The sequence below is a fragment of the Eretmochelys imbricata genome, chromosome 2, assembly GCF_965152235.1.
Source record: "Eretmochelys imbricata isolate rEreImb1 chromosome 2, rEreImb1.hap1, whole genome shotgun sequence".
Taxonomy (NCBI): domain Eukaryota; kingdom Metazoa; phylum Chordata; order Testudines; family Cheloniidae; genus Eretmochelys; species Eretmochelys imbricata.
The window spans coordinates 39,287,281-39,307,234 of record NC_135573.1 but is presented as its reverse complement, the minus strand read 5'-3'; the positions used below and the strand labels follow the sequence as shown (position 1 = coordinate 39,307,234).

The window sequence follows — 19,954 nt, the reverse complement described above, 5'->3', positions numbered from 1 at the left end:
GCTTCTCAGACGATGGGATATAACATTCGCAAAATACATAGATACTGTATAGGAAAGATTCAAAAGCACACCTGAGAGTTATGTGCCTAGCTCCCACTGACTTTCAATGAGAGATGGGCACATAACTGCCTTTTGTGCCTTTGAAAATCTCCTGCTGTCTTATTAATATGCATCCTGTCTAGTTAATCAGCCATTTCCACTCATGTAAATGCACATCACACACTGAATATTTGTTTTTTAGCCCTTCTATTTATTAGATCCCTGGTGTTTGTGTAAAATTTTCTCCAAAGGGATCTGAGTGCTGGCCTGGGTTGGGCGCCTCCTTGACTGAGTGCCCAGATTCATCCCTGATGGAAGTTCATCAAAATCAATGGAGTTGCACCAAGGATCAATTTGGCCCAACTACTATAATAATAAAATGCAGAAAGTTAACCTGTATGTGTTGCACTTCCTGCGTAAGCAAGACTCCATGTATTCCTCAGCAAGTTGCTCTTAAATCTCCAGCAAAGTTCCTGGATTTTTCTGCACTCTGGTGCAGCAGACTGGAAATTTTGTAGCGGTTTCTTTAAAACTTAAAAAAAAAAATAGATTTTTAAAGAGTGAAAGCTAAAAATAATTCAATCAGTACAGTAATCCCTATGTTGTTTATTTTGTTATTACATTAATTCATTTTATGCTATTCCCACATTTTCAGTTTTCTTCAGGCCAAAGATGTTTGTACTGACAACTGATAGCTGCATCATAGAAATTGTCAGAGGGAAAGCTGAAGGTTTTGGCAACTGAGTAGAGTGCTCTATCATGGCTTTTCTCATTTAAAGAGGCTTTGGAGGCAGGTAGGGATTTTGAGATACTGCTACAATATTGGGGCTTTCTGCAGATTCCAGGAGACAACACTGCATACTCTTGCTTCACATTTTAAAGATTATTTCAGAAACCATATGGGCTAAAATCATAACTGTTTTACAAAATACAAATTTAGATTCTGGACCACTGTTCTTCAGAAAGGAGTATATTATAGGGGCAAATTCCATGGCAGCAGACTTACAAAATAGGTGGAACCCTGGCTTTAAGGCAGGGCTTCATAAACCTTTTGATAATGTGGACCGCACTAAAAAAATCCAGCTAGACTTTGATAATTGGTGAGATATATATTTTATATATTAGTGGGACACTTACTCTTCTGTAACTCAGAAAGGCAGAAGAGATTTTGCTCAGTCTTTATGCATACACACTTTGCCTTTGGACAGAGACCAATGAAACTCAGCCCAAAAGGTGAATACTTCCATTCAGATTTTTTTCAGAGTTTCTCTTGAATGGCTCTACTTCATTTTTTCAGGGAGAATACAGACAGTAGTTTTGGGGAAATTGTGCCTTGGCCCTGAGGACTCACTTTTGAAAGGCAGTGAGGTAATGCTTATAGTCCTTTGAAGCATTGCCAAGAAGGCCAATGGCATTTTGGGATGTATAAGTAGGGGCATTGCCAGCAGATCGAGGGACGTGATCGTCCCCCTCTTCGACACTGGTGAGGCCTCATCTGGAGTATTGTGTCCAGTTTTGGGCCCCACACTACAAGAAGGATGTGGAAAAATTGGAAAGAGTCCAGCGGAGGGCAACAAAAATGATTAGGGGACTGGAACACATGACTTATGAGGAGAGGCTGAGGGAAATGGGGATGTTTAGTCTATGGAAGAGAAGAATGAGGGGGGATTTGATAGCTGCTTTCAACTACCTGAAAGGGGGTTCCAAAGAGGATAGCTCTAGGCTGTTCTCAGTGGTAGCAGATGACAGAACAAGGAGTAATGGTCTCAAGTTGCAGTGGGGGAGATTTAGGTTGGATATTAGGAAAAACATTTTCACTAGGAGGGTGGTGAAACACTGGAATGCGTTACCTAGGGAGGTGGTGGAATCTCCTTCCTTAGAAGTTTTTAAGGTCAGGCTTGACAAAGCCCTGGCTGGGATGATTTAATTGGGGATCGGTCCTGCTTTGAGCAGGGGGTTGGACTAGATGACCTCCTGAGGTCCCTTCCAACCCTGATATTCTGTGATTCTATGAACTCAGAGAAGTGGCTGAGATTATAGCAGTTCTTCTGACTGAGCGAGTTATTTGTTATTCAGGTTCTGAAACCTGTCTGTGGAGTCCTTGCTGCTTCCATGTACTCATGTAATAGCAATTGCTAAGAGTGCTTTTTACCAAAGGGGCTTGGCAATAAGATGGGACCTTTTCTTTTGGATACAGACTTCTCCACAGTTATCCATGCCCTTGTCAGCCCAAGGTAGGATTGCTGCAATGCACTCTTTGGGGCTACAACTTCAGACTATTTGGAAATGTCAGCTAGTGCAGAATGTGGCGAGTTGCTTATTAACTTACGTTTCATGCAGGAGTGCATGTCAACTCTCATCTATATTTTGTAATGGCTGCCAACTGATTTTCCTGAAAAGTATAAGGTGTTTATTTTTATCATGTAAAAATTCTATCTGGTTTGGGTTCTGGCTACTTTGGAAACAGTCACTCTCCTTTTTAGGATGCTACAGCAGCTGGAACCCTGGGTGACTAGTTCAGTTGGTAAAGCATAAGGCTTCTAATCTCAGGGTTGTGGGTTCAAGTACCGCTTTGTATGGTTTAGTTACCCAGGATACCTTTCTGGAAGATATGCTGTAGCTAAACATAAGTTACCCTTAATCAACACAATTTATTGGGCTTAGTACAGGGGTAATTAGGTAAGATTGAATGGCCTGTGATATACAGGCGATCAGAATAGATGATCTAGTGATTCCTTCTTAAACACAAAGAATATATGAAAGCTGAAGTGTTAAAACTAACAGCTCTTTGATTTCAATGAGACAGGGTTGATTGCATAGCATTTCTAGTTGAGGAGTCCTCAACTTTGGAGTTATTTTTACCCATTCCTTGGTCTGACTTAGTGCAGATTTTCTGGTCTTCAAGGCATTCTATAAGGCTAATTTATTTGTCCAGGCTTTGTGGGTCGGGGGATGGGAGGAGGTAGGTGGAGTTTATTTGCTTGGGCCAGGAGGCCTTTATTGACATCTTTCATCTAATAAGTTTCTGGTCATATTCTTAATTGATTGCCTGATGCCCAAAACCTAGGACAGGCACTTTTATACATTTGAGACATTGATATGTAATGTGATATTTGGGATACTGTACTAACAGTACACATAGTTTCAGTTAAGGGGCTGTCAGTAGACTTTTGTCTTGTGAAAATCATCTTGAAGGTTACTTTTATTTAATGCATTATGTAATTTGATTAATTTGATCCAATGAGTCCTGCTCTCAGTCATAGTCCTGGTAATGGACGTCTGAATTTATTTAGTTAGTTCTACATCTTTTTATTTTTCTCACAGTGCATTCAATGTTTATTAATTGGAAGTATTAACAGATAGTTACTTTTCATGCTTTTTATCTGTGGATGTCATTAAAGAGATATATTTGGTATTTCCTTATCAAAAATGTTTTTCTTTTCCCAAGTTCATGATCAAATGAGAAGTTTTTTGGTATAGTAGTTGTGCTGTTGGTCAAGAGAAAACAGATTTTTAAATAGCAAAACTCAGATCAGTATTGCAACACTTACAGGACAGAAATTACTTTAAATTACACAGGTCAGTTACATCATCAAATATGGTGTTGGGTTCGCAGTTGATCCAGCCTTAATATCACTTTCAGATAGTTTGATGGGACAGAGTTGGTTCCAGTAAGATCAGTTCAACTCTAACCGACTATTCAATTCCATCTTAATAGGAATATATGTGAAAGAGGCTTGAAACTAAGACTGATGCAATTGCAAAATTTATATGAGTTGTTAAAACCAAGAGGATCGCTCTGAAAGTCCGTCAGAAACCATGATGCAAAACAGAGTTAAAGCTTTGATTGCATCATTCTGAAAAGTAGTAAAGTTGAATGTACAGCAGCCATTTTAAAAACAAAAAGTTAAACCTCAGTCTTTTGACAACACATAAACAAACAACAATTTTGATTAAGGTTCAAGTATATGTAATTGTTTTAACCTAAGACATGCTTTTCTTACAAAAAGCAAAGAAGCAAAAATAAAACAAATTAATTTCAGGAAATAGCGGTCAAACTTTTTACTTAGAATTTTAAATATACATTGCTCTTGGACTAAGACCTGTATACCAAGTTTCATCCTGGAATTACTTTTTCTTTAATTGAAAGTATATATCTCTCTAATTAATTAATTAGCCACTTACAGTTTGTATGCCAACTTCTACCTTCTCTGTATGTATATATATATATCTTCTTACTATATGTTCCATTCTATGCATCCGATGAAGTGGGCTGTAGCCCGCGAAAGCTTATGCTCTAACAAATTTGTTCGTCTCTAAGGTGCCACAAGTACTCCTGTTCTTTTATCTCTGAAAACAGGCTTGTGCAAGTCTCAGTAGACTCTTAATATAGTATAGTAAACATGCTGCCTATATTAAGAAGAAAACTATTCATTCTACCTGGGTTAGTAGGAATTTCCATATTTGGCTATAACCACATTGCAGCTGGAACATTTAGCACAGCTTTCATATATGAATATTTGAACTGATATTTAACAGACAGTAGCCTCTTATTCAAACTTCAAAGACCTGGAAAAATTACTTCATGAAGGAGGAAGCTGAAACTATAGTACTTCTTACCATCCTATTAGTTCTGCTCTTTTGCATAATTACTATAGTATTGTGAAAACTTCAGTTGCATTCCAATTGGGAGTAGATATATGAAATCATGTAGAATATTATGCTCAGTGAAATTAACTTTAAAATAGCCTTTGCTGTGCAGCAAGCTCTTGTGAAAACAGCTTCTTCAAATGAGAGACAAATTGGATTTTTGACTCTACGTCTGTAGTCAAATGACTAGATCCTCATCTTGCGGTTGGATCCATGCGGGCACAGTCTGCCTGCCAAGATCAATTGCAGAATTGACGTTTTAGTTTAAAATTCAACAAACTGAAAATACAAAATTATGAACTATAACAGTGACATAATTTTAAAATGATAGTTCAAAAATGTGTATTTCTTAACATTTCACATTATATGTCAGATTGGAAAAAAATTTTCATAATTGTCAGAATTATAATCTGTGTTCATTTGTATAAATAGTTTTTAAAGCAAAACAAGTCATTAGTTTTAATTGTTATGTTCATAAAAACAATGTGGAAAACTGTAGTTAACAAAGAAAAGGATCTTTAAACTACAATGATAGTAGTCAAATAGATTTGCATCTGTTTGGTTTAAGATGCTTTGATAGATGAAGGACTTTTTAAAAAAAAAAAAAGTTGAAATAAAACCACAATATTTTTTCTCTATAATTCTAGTTTAAGGACAATATTAAAAAAAAACTGGAACTAATTCTCTTTCTGTATTTGCTTTTATAGGATAGACAAGATGTTTATTTCCATGAAAATACTACTACTTTTTAGCAAGAGCAATAAAATTAGGTCACATGTCACAATGATGTACCAGATGTGATTGGCACTTTGATTCTGTGGTTTCACACTTGTGACTTTTTCCATAATTTATATGATGTGAAGAATGATCTCATGATTGGCTGAAACTATTTTGATCAGAGTTAGGGAATGACTGTTGCAAGCTGGAAATATTACTTCAATAGGGCCGTTACGTAACCATAGTTAATATTAGAAACTGGAAAAAGTATGCAGATGTACATTAGAGCATTTCAAAAGATTCTTTTGCTTACAATTATTCTATCATTTGGACTGTTATTCTCTGTAGTTAAAGTAGGGACTACTAGTAGAACCAGTCATATCTCTCAAACAGGTAGGAACTTTTTAAGTGCGACCATTGTATATATAGACACATGTTGCTGATCAAAATGATTGAAGAATCAAGAAAATGAAAACACAGTCAATATAACAATGAAGTCGTCACTTGTTTTAAAATATTTCCCCTTTGTTTGAAAAATATATTAATTATAGATCTAAACTACCATCTTCAAAATGTATCAGGGTAGTTTACTTTGCTCCTCTTTAAAAAGTTGAGTTCTGAAGAATCTGTCTTTTAGCAAAAATCTCTCATAAATAAACATATCAAAATTGGCCATAAATAAATAAATAAGAAAAGTTACCGGATTTAGTCTGTCCTAGACCATAAACAAAACTGCTTATTCAATATTGTAATTTGGAAAGGCAATTCCATTTATTTACATTGGATTTTGTGATGCACTGCACAGTGCGTGTTCATGAGTACATGCTAATATCATACCTCTTCACTATATACACACTGTATATATATACACACACACACACACTCACTCACTCACTCACTGTATGCCCTATTGAACTTAAGGGGTTAAGCTAGTAAAGTTACCTATCTCAACACATGAAAAGGCAGAATTAGCCACAGTTCCCTAGCTACTAGTGTAGCTTTCAACACCTTTTCCTTGGTGGCTAGTATTGATAAGCTCTGTAACTGTGAAAGGATGGGAAAATGCATTGAAGTTATCTAAGAAGTAAACTGTCAAGTTGACATGTTTTTCTAGCTATTGAAAACTTTTTCATATTGCAACTCATTCTGACAGTGAGACTGTAGAATTCCTCTGATTTAAGTACCATCTGGTTATGCTCAAAGCTTTAAAGCTATTTTCTCAACATAAAATTTCAGAGTCCTAAACTTTTTTCTTCGCCAAACTATCCATTTTTAAGCCACAAATATTTTTCCAGTCCTTTCAGATTTTATCTAAAAGTATATTTTAACAGTATTTAAATAGTTCTTAAACAATAACAATTTATCTTGATAGATGACATGCTGTGTTTTTTCATTTTATTTTAATTAGCCATTGTGGAACCAAATTCCCTTTTGTTTTATTCCTTTGAATACTGTTTAATTACAGTTATCATGCCAGATATCTTAAAGGTTATTGTACCAATACAGTTTCATTTAACATAAGCCATGTGGAATCAATAGTCCTGTTTCCTAAAGTGAATGCTTGGAAAATCTTACATTCATATGTTAAGAGTACACATCCTTTCCTCATTAGTTGGAAAGTACAGGGATTTTGGCACAGGTTCTGTGTGGAAGCATTGTGCAGCTTTTATATGGATTTTGTTTTTAGCCTTTGATGACACTGTTTAGAATAGGAAGTATCTAATAAGTAAAGCATTTTGTCTAATGTGCTGCCAGTGTGTTTAATATATGCCTGGAGGTCTGAAACATTATCTTCTCCACTACAGTAATATGCATTTAATTCTCTGAAAGCAGAAGGTCGAACTTTTAAAAGGGACTCAAAGTACATTTTCAACGAAATAATTTAAAACATATGGGACAGGGGACGAGAGTAATGTACAGTTGGTTTTTATGGTTTAATCATGATCATGTTAATGCACACCAGTAGCTAATTAAAGAAAACTTTTATTGTTCATCTTAAATGGGTTATGTAAAGAGTAAGAGAACTGATATAATACAGCCCAATGATAAATGTTACCATTATATTTGCTAACAGCAAGCTGATTTTGCTGTTTTTGACATCTTTAAAGTATTGGCCCATTTATTCCATAACAAATCAAAACATCTCTTTTCAGTTTTTCCATTGGGAGTCCTCCACCGCCACCCATTTAAAGGAGTATTTAATTGATGCCCAGTTTTATTACCAGGCATACTTTAAAGTTAACGGCAAAACTTAACTGAGTAACTTGCCAAGAGTTCCATAAGAGATTGATATGCAAAGTTCCTGTGATATTCCTGCTACTTTTGTTTTGTACTCAAAAATTTTATAATAAAACTGAGGAACTGTGTTGCAAATTATTACTTGTTTGTTCCAATCTTTATAATAGGAACATAAGAAAATGTGAATATCAAAATTTCAGTATGGAGCTAGGTGGTGTGGCTGATAGGTAATTCAATACAGTACCTTTCACCTTTGGGTCACTAGTTCGTGTTCCTCATTGCTTGGTACGGATCAGAAGAAGTTACCATCTGACTGCTGTTCGGTGACATATGTGAATTGATTTGGTAGTCTCAGTAATGTTTCTATTAGTCAGATTCCACATCACAGGAAACTCCACAGTTGGGACTAATTAGCACCCATATTGGTAGTCTTAGCAAAAAGGCCACGGACCAACTGGGAGTAGAGGAAGAGCTACCCTCTTCCCCTCCTGCAGGTGTTTTATCCAGGTCAGTACATTTAACAAATTTTAAATTTACTTTTGAAAAATGAAAAGAAGAAGAAGAAGAAAAAAGTAGGTTTCTAAATCAAACGAAACCCATAAAAACCTAAGAAAATGTATTAATTTGCAGACTGGAAGTACTTGTAAAAAGTTTTTTCATTTGTAAAATAGATTATCCTTCACTAACTGAAATTTTCATTTCTTATGGCCAAATCCAGCTCACCCTAAACATAGGGAAACTGTCATGATTCTGCTGCAAGTAGCAGAAGAATGGCAGACTACAGTGGGTGCACAAGAGGAGTCTGCAGCCTCCATCCACTGTTACCTGATGCCTCTCTTCACAGGGCTAAGCAGGTGGCTATGGACCTGTTTGGAGCTGCTATGCTCCTATTTTGACCATTGCATCCATACAGTTGGTGGTGGCCCAAAGGCCCCTCCACTGTGCTGTGGAGAGTGCCAACCATGAAGTGCCATTGCAGGATTTCTCCACAACTGCCCTTCTGTCCATGCAGAGATGTTGCAGCAGTGTTGGTTCCAGGGTATTAGAGAGAAAAGGTAGGAGAGGTAATATCTTTTATTGGACCAACTTCTGTTGGTGAGAGAGACAAGCACATCCACATCATGGAACTTCACCTGGCATTTCTGAAGCACCCATCATCACAGGATCTAGGATAGTTCAATATTATTGCCACTTTACAGATGAGGAGACTGAGGTAGAAAGATGAATATCAGATTGAGTCACTGGCTGAGGAGTTCCTTGCTCATAGTCCAATGATTCATTAAGGCTGCTTCTAGTAAGTTATTTTTGTAAAGACTACCTTAAAAGTGGTATCATATTTATGAGCCAATGATATTAGTCTGTCATAGAAATCAGCCACAAGGATTTTTATTGGTGATTTGAATAATATGTACGAGTGAAGCTGAAAAGTTTGTAACCAGAGCTGACAAAAACTTTTTCAAAGAAAATCTCAGCTAGTTAATGGTTCTGTTTAGGATTTCCCTGGTAATACTTTTTTCTAGTATATTTACATTTTTAAGGAAATCTTTGCTTTTGTTCCCTTTGATTAAAAAAAAAGCACAATATAAAGGTTTCAGAGTAGCTCACGAAAGCTTATGCTCAAATAAATTTGTTAGTCTCTAAGGTGCCACAACTGCATGATATAAAGGAATTCCAATAAAACCCCTCAGCTTTTCTTAAAAATCCAAAACAAAACAAAAGAAACCAATATCTTAGTATGTTATACAGTAGAAAGACTAAGGAGAAAGAAATCCAATACTTCAATGCCCTTCACTCCCATTATGTTGTATTGTGGATAATATTGTAAGTACATGTAATTTGCAATTATATTTTTTCTAATGGAAGATATTGTATATTTTGGATCAGGTTGTCTCTCTCCCTTCATGGGTACAGAAGGTGTAAGGATAAGGTGTAACAAGGAGGCATCACCTTGCAACAGGTTCTAGGGCAGGGGCCAGAGACATTTCACTCACTGCACCCAGAGGTGCTTGTGACTAGTGTAGGCAGTGACTCTAGGCTCCTCAAAGAAGCAGGACAGGGTGAGCTCATGTCACTACTTCACTTCCAGCCAGTCAGTGGAGTTGGCTCTGCATCGTCATTATTATTGTTGTTGTTATGGAGTACACGCTACACCTTATAAAAGAGTATATCTGCAGCCATGGTTGGTCCCCCCACCCTTCTTGGAGGATTTAAACTTTGCCTCAGAAACAATGGCTCTTTGGGGCTTCTGCTGTGCAGTGCCCCCTGCTGAAGGGTATGCCTTAAAGGCACAATCTAACTCTTGATTAGTAGTATTCACTGTGACAAGAGCTAAAATCTGTCTTTTTTAAGTGTTGCTCTAAGCAGTGATGTCTATCTAAACATTTCTATTTGATGAGATCCTGTGAAGTCATAGCCAAATGCATAAAACTGTAGTGAGTAAATATACTACTTATACCATTATAGTGGCAAACTTTATAAGTAGCTGCTATTTACCTGAGCAGTAAGCCATGTTGTTTTATATAATGCAGCTGGTACTTGCGTGACTAAGAAAACAGTCTTTCCAGTCCTACAACACAATATTTATAAGTTACAATTTCCATTTAATCTTTTTTATGAATTTTAAATTAATTAGTACTTTTTTATTTTGTGTAAACATGCTAAAGCATTTTTAATGGTAATGGGGTTGTTTTTTTTTTTTAAGTTTTAACACACAAAACGTGGAAGAAATTCTGATGGTCAACCTTTTTCTAATTGTCAAATATAATATTGTTTCATGGAGGCACAATTTTGTTTTAACCCATGTATTTCTTTTAGATTCTTTAGAATATAAAGAATTAGTTGAAAAAATGTAGTTTGAGCCTAGAAATCGTTATTCAATTTTTTTCCCTTCACATATTCCTTTGGCACTTCATCAGATGTGAGTCATCATTTCTTCAGAACGGACACCTGCTGTGCTTTCATGAGTGATTACTTTGTTAAAAGTTAACTTGGCAGGTTTTTTATAATTCCGTTTTTTGAAATCATGTTTAAATAGCAATTGTTTGCTGCCACTGAAATGGAAATACTTGGGATATGGATATAATAATATAATATAATATTTTCCTTCACAGGTTTCCAGACAAGAACAGAAAAAAATGGATATATCTGATGGAGGAACAGTTGACACGTCTTCACGTTATAGTGGTGCACAAGACAGTGGCATTGGCAGTGACAGCATTAAAATCAGAATAGTTCAAATAGAACAACATAGTGGCACCAGCCAACACCGCATTGCACGTCCTTCCCGACAGTCTTCCATTGTGAAGAACCTGAACTTCATTCCCTTTGACATTTTTATTACAGCAAGCCGGGTCTCCTTGATGTCTTACTCATGTACTCCTTTACCTAAATCTAAATCATTGCAAGATCAGAAAGATGGTGAGAAAATAAGCAAAAGTTCGTTAAACCTTCCAGAAACAGATTCACGTGGTAGCCAAGACACCAAAAAGCTCAGTCAGGCATGTATTTCATCAGTAACAGCAGATGATCTCTTGAACAGTAACAGTTCTTTGCCCATTGGGAGAAAAACAGGTCTACTGTCACTAGAAAGTCTTCATGCTTCTACAAGGTCATCTGCTCGACAAGCCCTTGGTATAACTATTGTTCGACAGCCTGGTCGAAGAGGAACTGGTGACCTCCGGTTAGACCCTTTTCTGCATCTTGTTGTATCCCAGCCTTCTGTACTCTTGAGCTGTCACCACAGAAAGCAGAGGGTGGAAATATCAGTGTTTGATGCTGTGCTTAAAGGAGTAACCTCAGACTACATGTGTACAGGTAAGACCATTTAAAGTCAAGAGGGTGTTAACAACTGCCATAACAATCAGGCTTCCTCAAAGTTTCAGGGATGATCAAACAGAAAGGCGCTGGTAGACTAGACAAGACATATTAATTAAAAAAAAGAATGTAAACTTTACTTGTTCATACTTGAACCGAATTTAAGAATAGAAGATGATTGAAATGAATTAAGGTTTAAACTTCAATAACCCAGTTTTCTCAGCCCCAGAAAAATAATAGGGGCTGTCATAGTACTTTAATGTATCAGGAGTTTCTGAACCTATCTGATAAGCAATGAGTTGTAAGTCAAGTTTCTTTCATAAAGGGTATTTTTATGGCTGAAAATATTTTTATATTTTCCCATATTACTCCTCTGCTAAAATTAGAAGCAATACTTTCAGAACACATAGTATTTTGATCATAAACTGTACAAAAATTACAGTAGTCTTCTAAATGATCTTAATAGTGTCAAATAAAACAGAGAGCAAGATGTGTAAAATCATTAAATTGAGAAAACTTTTAGCAAACCTTTTATAAAGAACTATTTAAATTGCAAATCAGCAATTTCATGACATACCTATCTACTACATACCACTTCCCCAGTAGGGTCTTTAAAACTCTGGATGGTGGTAGTGGGAAGGTTTGACTTCAACTCACTATAAGGAAAAGGAAAGAAGTAGCAACTGCCATGGGGGAGGGATGAAGAAGGAGCAGACCGTTCTTATAATTTCTTCTCCTCCTGAATCGATGATGGACCACTGTCAGACATAATCACCAAAAATGGAGTAGAAGTGACTAATCCAGTCATGGCATAGGGTGGGTACGATGCTTCCTCTTAAGTATTCAACTTCACACAGGTATTTGAAAAATTATTTCCCCTAAGCTAAATAGCAGAATTTCAGACAGAATTCACCAAATTCCTATTTGTATCAGAATTTTTTGTATAACTCTAATAAATGCTACTTAGGAAATAATATATTTTAGGCTCTCCCTCAACTAAGCAGTAAGGTATTATGAGAGTTTCCTTTCCCTAGATGAAGGCAGCCAATTGTTGGCTTTTCTGTAGATGTAATATTTGCTGTATTTCATGTGAAGTATTTATAACAATGAAAAGTCACTTTTTTGATTGAAAATTTATTTGTCTGCCTATGAACCATTAGGGAAGGGAGAGAAAATAAGACAGAAAATATCGTATAGCCACTATGTAAATCCATGGTATGCCCACACATTGAATACTGAATACAGTTCTGGTTGCCACATCCCCCAAAAAAGATACGTTAGAATTGGGAAAAAGTACAGAGAAGGGCAACAAAAATGATTGAGTATGGAACAGCTTCCATATGAGGAAAGATTAATAAGGCTGGGACTTTTCAGCTTGGAAAAGAGATGACTAAGAGGAGATATGACAAAGGTCTATAAAATCATGAATGATGTGGAGAAGGTGAATAAGGAAGTGTTATTCACCTCTTCACATAACACAAGAACCAGGGGTTACCCAATGAAGTTAATAGGCATCTGGTTTAAAACAAACGTAAGGAAGTTCTTCTTTATGCACAGTCAACCTGTGGAGCTCATTGCCAGGGATGTTGTGAAGGCTAAAAATATAACTGAGTTAAAAAAAAAAATTAGATAAGTTCATGGAGGATAGGGCTATTAATGGCTATTAGTAAAGATGGTCAGGGATGCAACCCCATGCTCTGGATATCTCTAAACCTCTAACTGCCAAATGCTGGGACTGGACCACTTGATAAATTGCTTGTTCTGTTCATTCCCTCTGAAGCATCTGGTACCAGCCACTGACAGAAGACAGGATATTGGGATAAATGGACCATTGGTCTGACCCACTGTGGTCAATCTTACGTTTTTACCGTGAATGGCATTACAATTCTGCCCTCTACCAACCGCCAGTGGGGCAAGAATGCCAAGAGACATTCCATTAGCCCACTAGGATATTAGGGACCAAAATGTGGGCAAATCAGGACCCATATAGGTGAAGACTACCCAAGACTACCCAAAGAAATTGTTTCCAGACCTCGACCTTGGGGAGATTATTGATCCGATGAGGGCTCTGGGTGACATCACTATTTTTTCTCTCACCAAATTTCATACAACACATTTCATTTTCAAATAGTTTCATAAAGAAAAAATACATTTTTACTCAGCTGTAATGAATAGTTACTGTGCAAAATAACACCTAACTAGCATTTAAATGGTTGTCTGTGGAAGAGATTAACTCAAGGAAGAAACAGTAAAGAAAAGAAAGGAAGATTGGATGGCTAAGAGAATACGGTAGAGTGAGAACATAAAGAGGTAGAAGGTTCCCTGGCTCTGTATCTCCAACCTTTTTTTCTCTTCTCTTTTTTGTTTTTCTAATTTCAATTACCTTTTCCTCTCCTCTCCTCTTCCCATCTGTTGCTATCCTTATCTCTTTGCAAGAAACACTTGATTCCTCAGAACTTTTGCTGGCAGAGTGATGACGATCTCCCTGTATATTTATTGTATACTACTTGATATACTACTTATGATGCCCAAGTTGGTCCCAGCCATGCCTGGTTGCTGGAACCATTTACATGATAAGAACATAAGAATGGCCATACTGGGTCAGACTAATGGACCATCTAGCCCAGTATCCTGTCTATTAGCAGTGGCTGGTGCCAGATGCTTCACATGGAATGAACAGAACAGGACAATTATTGAGTGATAAATCTCCTGTTGTCCAGTTTCAGCTTCTGGCAGTCAGTGGTTTAGGGATATCCAGAGCAGGGGGTTGCTCCCCTGATCATCTGGGCTAACAGCCATTGATGGACCTATCCTCCATGAATTTATCTAATTTTTTTTAAACCCAGTTGTATTTTTGGCCTTCAAAACATCCCCAGGGAATAAGTTCCTCTGTGCATTGTGTGAAGAAGTACTTTCTTACGTTTGTTTTAAACTTGCTGCCTATTCATTTCATTGGGTGACCCCTGGTTCTTGTGTTATGTGAAGGGGTAAATAACATGTCTTTATTCACTGTCTCTACACCATTCATGATTTTATAGACCTCTATCTTATCCCCCCCCCGAGTCATCTCTTTTCTAAGCTGAACAGTCCCAGTCTTTTTGATCTCTCCTCATATGAAAACTGTTCCATATCCCTAATCATTTGTGTTGTCCTTCTCTGTACTTTTTCCAATTCTAATATATCTTTTTTGAGATGCAGCGACCAGAACTGCACATAGTATTCAATGTGCAGGCATACCGTGGATTCATATAGCTGCATTGTGATATTTTCTGTCCCCTTCCTAGTGGTTCCTAACATTCTTTTTTGACTGCTGCTGCACATTGAGCAGATGTTTTCAGAGAACTATCCAGGATTACTCCGAGATCTTTCTTGAGTGATAACAGTTAATTTAGAACCCATCATTTTGTATGTGTGGCTGGAATTATGTTTTCCAAGGTGCCTTACTTTGTATTTATTCAACATTGAATTTCATCTGCCATTTTGTCTCCAATTGACCCTGTTTTGTGAGATCACTTTGGGCTTGTCTACACTGGCAATTAACAGCGCTGCAACTTTCTCGCTCAGGAGTGTGAAAAAACAGGGGTGTAAAAGCTGGTAGCTACCCCCCTCGTTGAGGTGGTTTTTTGAGAGTGCTGGGAGAGCGCAGGGTATTTTTAGAGCTGCACTGCAACCACACAAGGCACGTTAAAGCACTGCCAGTGTAGACTAGCCCTTTGTAATGCTTCACAATCACCTTTGGACTTAACTATCTTTCGTAATCTTGTATCATTGGCAAACGTTGCCATGTCTCTGTTTCCCCCTTTTTCCAGATCATTTATGAATATGTTGAACAGCACTGGTCCCAGTACAGATCCTTGGGAGACCCTGCCACTGTGAAAACAGACCATTTATTCCTACCCTTTGTTTTCTATCTTTTAAACCAGATACTGATCCATCAGAGGACCTTCCCTCTTATCCCATGACTATTTGGTTTGCTTAAGAGCCTTTGGTGAGGGACCTTGTCAAGGGGATTCTGAAAGTCCAAGTACACTATGTTAACTGGATCACCCTTGTCTAAGGCTTGTTGACCCGCTCAAAGAATTCTATTAGATCACTGAGTCATGATTTCCCTTTACAAAAGCCATGTTAACTCTTCCCCAACATATTTTGTTCATCTATGTGTTTGATAATTCTGTTCTTTACTGTAGTTTCAACCAATTTGTCTGGTATTGCAATTAATCTTACCGGCCTATAGTGCCAGGATTGCCTCTGGAACTCTTTTTAAAATTGGCAATCACATTAGCTGTCCACCAGTCATATACCACAGAGGCAGATTTAAGCGATAGGTTACGTATCACAGTTAGTAGTTCTTCAGTTTCATATTTGAGTTCCTTCAGAACTCTTCAGTGAATACCATCTGGTACTGGTGACTTATTACTGTTTAATTTATCCATTTGTTCTACATCCACTTCTGTTGACACCTTGCTGCCCCCCCTCCTTGTGTGGGACGAAAGGGGGCTATAAAAGGAGAGCGAAGTCAGCTTCCCAATGTTCCAGGTGTAGGAACCCTGAGCCTTCCTTCCTCAGCTCTCTTAAAGGGGGCTAAAAAAAAGAGGAGAGTTGGCTCCAAACTGTACCAGATGCTTAGTAGCCCCAAACCCTCCTTCCTCATCTTCCTTAAGGGATACTTTCCTTCAAATCCTTTTCCAGTCCATTTTATCTGCTATCCATATCCTTTCCATAATGAACACCTGCACTGGACATCTGCCACAAGTTTTAGACACTAAGTTGTTGTATTATAATCTAACTCCCCAACTTCATTCCTCTGGGTCTAGACCTTCTTTGGGGAGGGCAAATAAACTATCCCATCTTGCCCAAACTGGCAGTGAGGGAAAAATTCCTTCCCAGACCCCATTGAAAAGGGTGACTGGCGTAATGCCTGCAGCAGGCCATGAGGAAACCCAGTCCTTTTGCAGATTTCAGGGTGGTGCTGCCTGCCCAATCCCAGTAAAAGAGGGTTTATCCGGGGCTGCATAGAGTATAAATACCCCCAAGTTCTTCCAGTCAGCAGGAAGGTCTGGACTCAGCTGCTTCGTGCCCTTCCTGTCCATTCCTGTAGATTTCCCTCCCCTCCCACTCGATCCCTGTTGTAAGGGGGCCCTTAAAGGGGCAACATCCATTTTCTTCTGGGCAGACAAGACCCCTCCCTCCCAATGTGTGGTGAGCACATTGTAGTAGTTACTGCAAACATAGAGCAATCAATAAACAGGGTAATTTTGCTGCCTTATTTGGCTTTTTTTAAAGTCTGCATTTTAAAAACCATAATAATTAAAAAATTATTTTAGAATTTTTGGTGACTTCTGCCACTAAATGATAGTTCATCAATATAGTTTTAAAACCAAATACCATCTATAGAGATGTGGTTGACCAGAGGAAAGCAATGAAGAGAACTGTAATATCTTCCTGCCTGTGTCAGATTAATGGCTGAACTGTTTGAGGAAAGATAGGCCAAATGGGATGAAGTGATCAAATTCAAGCCCTTTATAAACTGATATTATTCTTCATCTCTTCATATCAAATTATATCAATGCATTATTTAGATCTAAAACAGACCCTCAGATACTCATGTACCACTAACGTTGACTTAATGAGAACTGTGCATTTTTGATCAGGACATTCAGGTGAATGAAGATAGACCTAGATGGAATTAAGAGGAAGGCCACAACTTTATTAATTACCACTATGGAAGGATGTTATATGCCCACCTGCCCTGTCTCTCATATACCAGGCACTTTGGTGGGTTGAGTTTGGGAATACAGGGCTCCCACCTTATAACCAATAACTCAGGGTAGACCCTCTCCAGCCTACTCCTAGAACATAGCTCAGTTCTGAATTCTCTCTCCCTCCATCCACAAGTGGGGGGTAGAGATTACCAAGTGGGGACCTCGGTCTGCAAAGACTTGAGATCTACCCTTTTGGCCTTTATCTGTATAGGACACTGGCCACCTGTTGTGATTCCTAACATTACAAATTCCTAATACTAATTTCTAAGTCCTACTAGCTTCAACAAAACTGTTTCTCCATGATGCTGTGAAGAAGGTGAAAAAATCTACCTAGTCTCTGCCAGTTTGGCCCAATGGCAAAAATTCCTACTGATCCCCAAACACGTGATGGATCAGATCGTCGGCATCCTAAAAACACTGTCCCTATACTATGAATACAGGGAGGGCAGCTAAAGGGAACAAGAGCCCCCCGCCCCCCCACACGCCCTGGGAAGAGGTTTAAGCTTATGAAGTATTGGGGAGCCAATGGGGCCACGAGTTCCCAGCTTCCTCCTTGCAGGAGAATGGGAGGCAGGGAGCCCTTGGAGGAGGAGGAACCCAGATGTACATTCCCAGGAATGCACTCTCCCACTTCTTTCTGAGCTGTCTTTTCCACTGCTGGTGCCATCAATCTTCTTACCCAGTAGGGAGAGGGGGAGATTGTGTCAGGGCAGAACATAGGACCTGATTCTCCTCCACTAAAGTCAATATTAAAAGTTTCATTAACTTTAATGAAGAAGAATCAGGTGCTTCATAGAGCTGGGAAAAATATTTCAGACAATATCTTTTTTTCACCGAAAATGCAGATTCAGGTTGATCAAAACAAATTTATGCTGATTTTGGCTAATTATTTTGGTGGAAGAAAAAGAAAATTTCTGAAACATCGAAGTGAGCTGTTTCAACATTGTCAGGCTAGATTCACAAGGAGATTGTGTATGTCTATAGTGCAGTTAAAAAACCACAGCTGGCGCATGCCAGCTGACTCAGCATTGCAGGGATGGGGCTAAGGGGCTGTTTAATTACACTGTAAATGTATGGGCTTGGGTTGGAGCCCAGGCTCCAGGAGCCTATGAGGTTGGAGGGTCCCAGACCGAATGTCTACACTGCAATTAAATAGCCCCTTAGCCCAAGCCCCGTGAGCCTGAGTCAGCTGGCACACGCCAGCCGCAGGTGTCTAATTGCAGTGTAGACATACCATTAGGCACCGATCACAAAACTCTGACAGTGTGCGCGCACTTACACGCACACACACACACACACCCCTAACAGCCTAGTGGTTAGATCACTGGGAGATAGAGGTTTTATTCCCTGCTCTGGAGCAAGGACTTGCACACAGGTCTCCTGCATCCCAGGTAATTGGCCTGATCATGAGGCTGTAGGTGTTCTGGGGTGGGTCTTTCTCAATCTCTGCTGTTTGAGTGGTTCCACTTTGTATAAATAATTAAGTATTGCTTGGAGCAGGGACTGGAACTCTGGTATCCCCCTTCTCAAGGGAGTGCCACAACCACCAGCAAGTCATTCTCTGTCTCTGGCCCTGTCATAAATATAAAGGGAAGCGTAAACCCCTTTGAAATCCCCCTGGCCAGGGGAAAGCTCCTCTCACCTGTGAAGGGTTAAGAAGCTAAGGGTAACCTCGCTGGCACCTGACCAAAATGACCAATGAGGAGACAAGATACTTTCAACAGCTGGGAGGAGGGAGAGAAACAAAGGGTCTCAGTCTGTCTATATGCTGTTTCTGCCGGGGATAGACCAGGAATGGAGTCTTAGAACTTTTAGTAAGTAATCTAGCTAGGTACGTGTTAGATTATGATTTATTTAAATGGCTGAGGAAAGTATTGTGCTGAATAGAATAACTATTTCTGTCTGTGTATCTTTTTTGTAACTTAAGTTTTTGCCTAGAAGGATTCTCTATGTTTTGAATCTAATTACCCTATAAGGTATCTACCATCCTGATTTTACAGAGGTGATTTCTTTACTTCTATTTACTTCTATTTCTATTAAAAGTCTTCTTGTAAGAAAATTGAATGCTTTTTCATTGTTCTCAGATCCAAGGGTTTGGGTCTGTGGTCACCTATGCAAATTGGTGAGGCTTTTTATCCAACATTTCCCAGGAAAGGGGGGGTGCAAGTGTTGGGAGGATTGTTCATTGTTCTTAAGATCCAAGGGTCTGGGTCTGTAGTCACCTAGGCAAATTGGTGAGGCTTTTTACCAAATCTTGTCCAGGAAATGGGGTGCAAGGTTTTGGGAAGTATTTTGGGGGGAAAGACGTTTCCAAACAGCTCTTCCCCAGTAACCAGTATTTGTTTGGTGGTGGTAGCGGCCAATCCAAGGACAAAGGGTGGAATATTTTGTACCTTGGGGAAGTTTTGACCTAAGCTGGTAAAGATAAGCTTAGGAGGTTTTTCATGCAGGTCCCCACATCTGTACCCTAGCGTTCAGAGTGGGGAAGGAACCTTGACAGGCCCAAATAATATTTAATTATTTACAATTACAAAGTGGAACAGTTTGAAGAGGAGTAATTGAGAAAAACACACTCCAGAATAGTCAATAATTTTGTGATTTGGGCACTCACCTGGATGTAGAAGACCTATGTTCAAGTTCTTGTTCCAGACAGGGATTCAAACCAGTCTCTCCCATGTCCTTAGTGAATGCCCTATCCACTGGACTATTAGGCGTAAGGGAGCAGTATCAGCACC

General features: G+C 38.6%; 1 protein-coding gene across 11 annotated transcripts in view; it reads left to right on the top strand.

Moving 5' to 3' along the window:
- VPS13B (vacuolar protein sorting 13 homolog B) overlaps positions 1 to 19,954 on the top strand; it is a 931,639-nt gene that overhangs the window by 728,172 nt on the left and 183,513 nt on the right. For all 11 annotated transcript variants that reach the window (XM_077809935.1, XM_077809942.1, XM_077809940.1 and 8 more), the window contains one exon: positions 10,755 to 11,457. In XM_077809935.1, coding sequence (XP_077666061.1) covers positions 10,755 to 11,457 — 703 coding nt within the window. The remainder of the gene's footprint in view (positions 1 to 10,754; positions 11,458 to 19,954) is intronic.